The 5,575-nt window shown below is 42.3% G+C and overlaps 1 protein-coding gene and 2 non-coding genes across 3 annotated transcripts; 1 reads left to right on the top strand and 2 right to left on the bottom strand.

Moving 5' to 3' along the window:
• Window positions 1-1,143: 1,143 nt before the first annotated feature.
• TRNAQ-CUG (transfer RNA glutamine (anticodon CUG)) lies at window positions 1,144-1,215 on the bottom strand. Its single transcript has one exon. It is a non-coding gene; the product is annotated as a tRNA-Gln (tRNA).
• A 964-nt stretch (window positions 1,216-2,179) lies between these two features.
• Window positions 2,180-2,252, top strand: TRNAR-CCU (transfer RNA arginine (anticodon CCU)). Its single transcript has one exon. It is a non-coding gene; the product is annotated as a tRNA-Arg (tRNA).
• Window positions 2,253-2,821: 569 nt separating this feature from the next.
• LOC123090626 (uncharacterized) lies at window positions 2,822-4,843 on the bottom strand (the record flags this gene model as incomplete). Its single annotated transcript, XM_044511943.1, is given in 2 exon segments — window positions 2,822-3,390; window positions 4,733-4,843. Coding segments are annotated over 2 exon segments (270 nt in total). The 3' UTR covers window positions 2,822-3,182.
• Between the last annotated feature and the right edge of the window lie 732 nt (window positions 4,844-5,575).

The raw sequence follows: 5,575 nt of genomic DNA, 5'->3' as shown, positions 1-5,575 counted from the left end.
CCTACAGAAATGATATATACTCCCTCCGCTCCTTTATATAAGGTGTATTAGGTTTTTCAGAAATCAAACGAGTGCATGTTTGACCGAGTTTTAGAAAAATATATCAATATCCACAATACAAATTTTATATCATTTGATTCATCATGAGAAGTAGTTTCATTTCTATTAGGTATTCGAGATGTTGTTATTTTATTCCATAATCTTGGTCAAACATTCAAATGGTTGGCTTGCATAAAAATCAATACAATTTATATTTCTGGAAAGGAGGGAGTATATAGGTTTATCCATGAAAAAAAAAATGAAACATAGTACTTACAAACCCCATAGAGAAGACAAAAACAAGGAATTGTCATTAAGTAAAGATATGATATGTAGTCCGTTCCTTGAAAAAACTAGGGAACTTCATCATACGTTAAGTGGAAAACAAAAAATCCGGATAAAGTTATTCTCCCGATTAAAAAATAGGGAATGCCATTTTTTATAGAAATCTGGAACAAAGATTACAAACCCTATAGAGAATACAAAGGGGAGAACAAAACAAGAAAGTAATAACTGTCCCTACAGAAATGATATATACTCCCTCCGCTCCTTTATATAAGGTGTATCAGTTTTTCCAGAAATCAAACGAGTGCATGTCTGACCGAGTTTATAAAAATAATATTAATATCCACAATACGAATTTTATATCACTTGATCCATCATGAGAAGTAGTTTCATTTTTTATCCATTAGGTATTCGAGATGTTGTTATTTTATTCTATAATCTTGGTCAAAGATTCAAATGGTTGGCTAGCATGGAAATCAATACAATTTATATTTCTGGAACGTCACTTGATCCATCATGAGAAGTAGTTTCATTTTTTATCCATTAGGTATTCGAGATGTTGTTATTTTATTCTATAATCTTGGTCAAAGATTCAAATGGTTGGCTAGCATGGAAATCAATACAATTTATATTTCTGGAACGTTCAGAGTATATAGGTTTTTCCATGAAAAAGAATAAGAAACATAGTACTTACAAACCCCATAGAGAAGACAAAAACGAGGAATTGTCATTAAGTAAAGATATGATATGTAGTCCTTTCCTTGAAAAAACTAGGGAACTTCATCATACGTAGTGGAAAACAAAATAAAATGAAAAAAGAGGTCCTACCGAGACTTGAACTCGGGTTACTGGATTCAGAGTCCAATGTCCTAACCACTAGACCATAGGACCTTTGCTGACTTCCTTTTCAACCTGTCGTTTTTGTTTCCTCGACTCGCGGAAGACGACGGCACCAAAAACAGTTGCTCTCCTCTTTCGTATGAGAGATAATTCCTTGACCTCCGGAAGAAAAACGCAAAGAGGAGCAGAGTGAATGAGACTACACTGGCATAAGGAAAGACAAAACCTGAAGGATCAGGTTTACTGAAGCCCTATTCGCAAAAAAAAAGGGGGTTTACTGAAGCGCTCGTCGGGCTGCAGGCGAACCAGCTGATGGCCATAGAGATGTTGAGAAGGACAAGAACGGATTGATGACTGATCCTTTTGCCTCCTGCGCATGTAGTCGAACATTTGGTAATCATACTCCCTCCGTCCCAAAATTCTTGTCTTAGATTTGTCTCGATACAGATATATAACTAGACATATCCATATTTAGATAAATTTAAGACAAGAATTTTGGGACGGAGGGAGTAATAATTATGGTGTTCTTGCTGGTCGGCTGATCCCTCTCCATCTCGGCAACGAGACATTTACGACAACACGTACTACAAGTTTTGCTACAATACAGTGCCTGGGAACTCAATGACATTGCTCACGTCACAGTGTAGCTCATCAGCTTCTTGATCATTCTACGGAACCTGTCCTTAGCTGTATCAATCAACTCAGCTCATAGAAATAGGGAGTGCCCTGTAATTTAGCATTTTGATCTCCAGGGGATTGTATCCATGCTGTAAACTGCATTTGAGCTGAATATATGGCGCCTTTTCACTGTTAAAAAGAAGATGGTTGCTTGCTTGTGTATACTGGAAAGAGAGATAAAAGAGAATGCATGTTCATAAATAAGTATTTATTTCACACTTATTCAGCTGCCGCCAAGGGGAAGCCATCCACATAATCTGTACCGGCAAGGCAAGAAAGCGCTGCACAGTAAGAAAGACAGGGATATAAAATTTGTACCTCACATGGGAGTCATAAAGCGCCTGTAGCTCAGTGGATAGAGCGTCCGTTTCCTAAGCGGAAGGCCGTAGGTTCGACCCCTACCTGGCGCGTTTATTTTTTTTTATATCTCTTGTATTTGCAACGATCCTAAACAAGCTTCTTTGCATTTTTTTATTGGAACGGAAACTAGTTTCTTTGCTAGTAGAAAGGACTTGCATCTGATTTATTTTCTTTTGCATCTCTGAACATAATTGCCAATTTTCCATAGATCCCATATAGCTGAAGTAGACTAAAAAGAGCAACAAAGCAGCATTATAGCCGTCTCCTCTTCCAAGGAAATCTGGACGGATTTGGAATATATTGCAGATCACTTCCCGCTAGAGTTTTTCTCACAGGGAAAGTCTCCGCATAAGCATAAAGGAAAAATACTTTCTGAAGCACCGGATAGATATCTGTAATGTTCAAGGATTGTCATTATTCAGCAGCATATGTCACAAAAGATTACAGGCACGAAAGGAATTTCAGGAGCACTACAGTGCTCGATATATGATTTGTGCAGATACAATTCTGCGAAAGCACCACATCAGTGTCATCACTTCGATCCAGGAACCAAACCAAACTGGACTGACTGACCGACTGAGAGTGGCTGGAGAGGACATGAGGCTCACAAATTCCATCAGAACAACAAAACAATCTATCCTTCTTTAGTTACAAAAGTGTGACTCGGGGCGATCCAATACATCGAGATACCTTGTCAGGCTGCAAGCACCATTAAAAGAAAAAAGGAAAGCGGAAAACAAACCGCAGCAGAACCACACAAGCTAGCGTATTCATTCGCACAACACTGGAGCCTCAAAAATTGATGGTGTACTTCTTCCAGCACTTTAGTGAAGACTAAAGAATATGGTGGACGTATACTAGGCAGCAGAGGCCTATCAACTGTTTGGATGTGTGCCAAGCAAGCCCGGACTGCGGATTCTGTCTAGCCAAGAACAACCGCAAAATCAGGGGGAACCTACCACTACAATGTAATGATAACCTTACATGGAGAGAGGCAACAATAATCTCCGCTCTCTTTTCTTAGCCAGCTTCCTCTGCCTCAAAATGTACAGGCCGGCGGGAAGAAGGATGCCGACGGAGATGATGACGGCTGATAACCAGAAGTGCCTGAAGTATAGCATCATGTATGAGGATACTATTAGGAGGCAGCACAGCAAGCCCCATGAGATGGCTCCGATAAGGTCGCGCCTGCAGAAGTTCAGAAAGCAGAACCATGTTCAGATCAGATCATAAAAAGGGGCAATCCTATCTGAGAGAAGAAATCATTTCAGATCAATACAGGAGAATAACACATCACAACAAAAAGTTGCATGATTTATCTTATATAAGAGAATTGTCAGCTTCCAAACTGAGGCATGAAACTCATCATAAGAAGCTATGCTGGTCTGCTCGCATGGTTCAACATTTTCATTCCAGATACATCAGTCAAGTAGTTTGTCATAACAACCACCTTAGAAACACACAAACCTCTTTGAATGGTGCATTCGAGGTAACGAACTAGGTAAATAGTGCGTGAAGACATGAAGGCAGTGTTTTGTCGAGGAATCACTTCATCCATCAAGGGTTGGTCTATTATGAGATTATCCATAAAATTTAATGTAAAGACACAGTCCTTCATTTTGTACTTGGTTTGTGCTTATGAAGGATGAGTATTATGTACTAACACATTCGATTCTTCAAGGGTTGGTCTATCATGAGATTATCCATCAAATTTCATGTAAAAACACAGTCCTTCATTTTGTACTTGGTTTATGCTTATGAAGGAAATTATGCACTAACACATTCGATTCCTCAGACCAAACAACGAACCTAGGATTCATCATCTGGTTCATCAAACCAGGCGACCCCTAATTGGTCGCGCACTGACAAAATATAGTAAAGCGCGACCCTTCAGAAATTGGAGTACAGGCGGACACATTTTGAGACGGTGAAAAGCAGTACAGTACGCACTCCTATCTACACGGAGACACTCATGACAAGGCCTTGTACAATGCAAGGGGCTTAATAAAATAAAACAAGCTTTTCCTAAGCACCAGTGCTTATCTCTTCAGGAGGCATGCATAATTTAGTGTCTACCCTCTATAAATAAGCACCGGTGCTTAAAGCAAAACTGGTTTATTTTCCTAAGCATCTCTCATGAGCACCTTGGCCTAAACCATTAACACTAACTTAAACAGGAATTGGTGAGATCTTGACAAGGATCTCTAGATAGCAGGCATTGTTGTTCTAACAACTGTCGTACGATGCTTTTTGCTGGATCCAGATTACCAACTAGAAATGCCTGCGGCCCCAACACAGATTTCACAGCAGAATAGGCCACTAAGCGAATCGCTCCACACGATTGAATTACAAGGGCAGGTAAATCGCATTGCACCTTAATCAGCTAGGCATCCGAACCTAACATGATTAGAGGAGGCCAAAACAAAATCCGGGAGACCAAGATCTGAGCATATACTAGTCAATCACCGCAACCTAGCGAGGGATTCTCGGCGGGACGCCTGGGGGGAACGGGTTAGACGGGGGAATTTACTTGTGCTGGGATCGGATCTGGTAGTCGCGCAGCTGCTCCACCAGCTTCGACCGGGTTATCATCGCAGACACCCCAGCCGCCGCCGACGGCCTCGCCGCCACCGCCGCCTGCCTCCGGCGGCGCCGGCGCCTCCGCTCCTCGCAGATCCCTCCGGATCGCCGAGCTGGGGCGATTTGGAGCGTCGGGGTTTGGCTCGATTTGGGTTTGGAACAAGAGGGGAGAAAAGTCGTTGCAGGGAGAGGACGAGGAGGCGACGAGGGGTTGGAAAGAGGTTCTGATTGGGCGCTGCCTCGCTGCTCGTCTCGTTCGTTTAGGCCAGATATTTTAAGAAAACTGATTATTTGCGCTTTTTACCCCTCCTAATCATTTGGGGCTAGGCGCCGGTCGACCGGCCCAAATTTCGGCCGGTCACGGCATGGCTGAACGATGGAGCGAATATGGATCGTTAGACATGTTTATAATCTGATGAGGTTCATTCATCAAAAAGAAAAGAAAAACTGATAATTACAAGCATACGATGGTTGTCATTATAGTCTTCCTCCTCTCCTTTTTTAGAGAAAAGACATCAACCGAGCTTGAGATAGGTGTCGCACCGTCGGAAGATGGAGATGTTCCACCTAGAACAACAATGGTTGCCGTCGGAGGATGGCCACGTAACAAGGATCCACGCACTCCTGGCGAGCCGCCAAAGCTTCCCTCAAGCAGAATTGCCCACAACCCCATCGCAGAGGAGGGATAGCATCATGCTTGGACGAAGAGGACACACCACAACCGCTGCCAAATGCACCCCAACAATGCTCACCATCCAAACAGCTCCCAAAGGCGGCCCCTACAAGAAGGAGA

The sequence above is a fragment of the Triticum aestivum genome, chromosome 4B (genome assembly GCF_018294505.1).
Source record: "Triticum aestivum cultivar Chinese Spring chromosome 4B, IWGSC CS RefSeq v2.1, whole genome shotgun sequence".
Taxonomy (NCBI): Eukaryota; Viridiplantae; Streptophyta; class Magnoliopsida; order Poales; family Poaceae; genus Triticum; species Triticum aestivum.
This window is presented reverse-complemented; position numbering and strand designations above follow the sequence as displayed.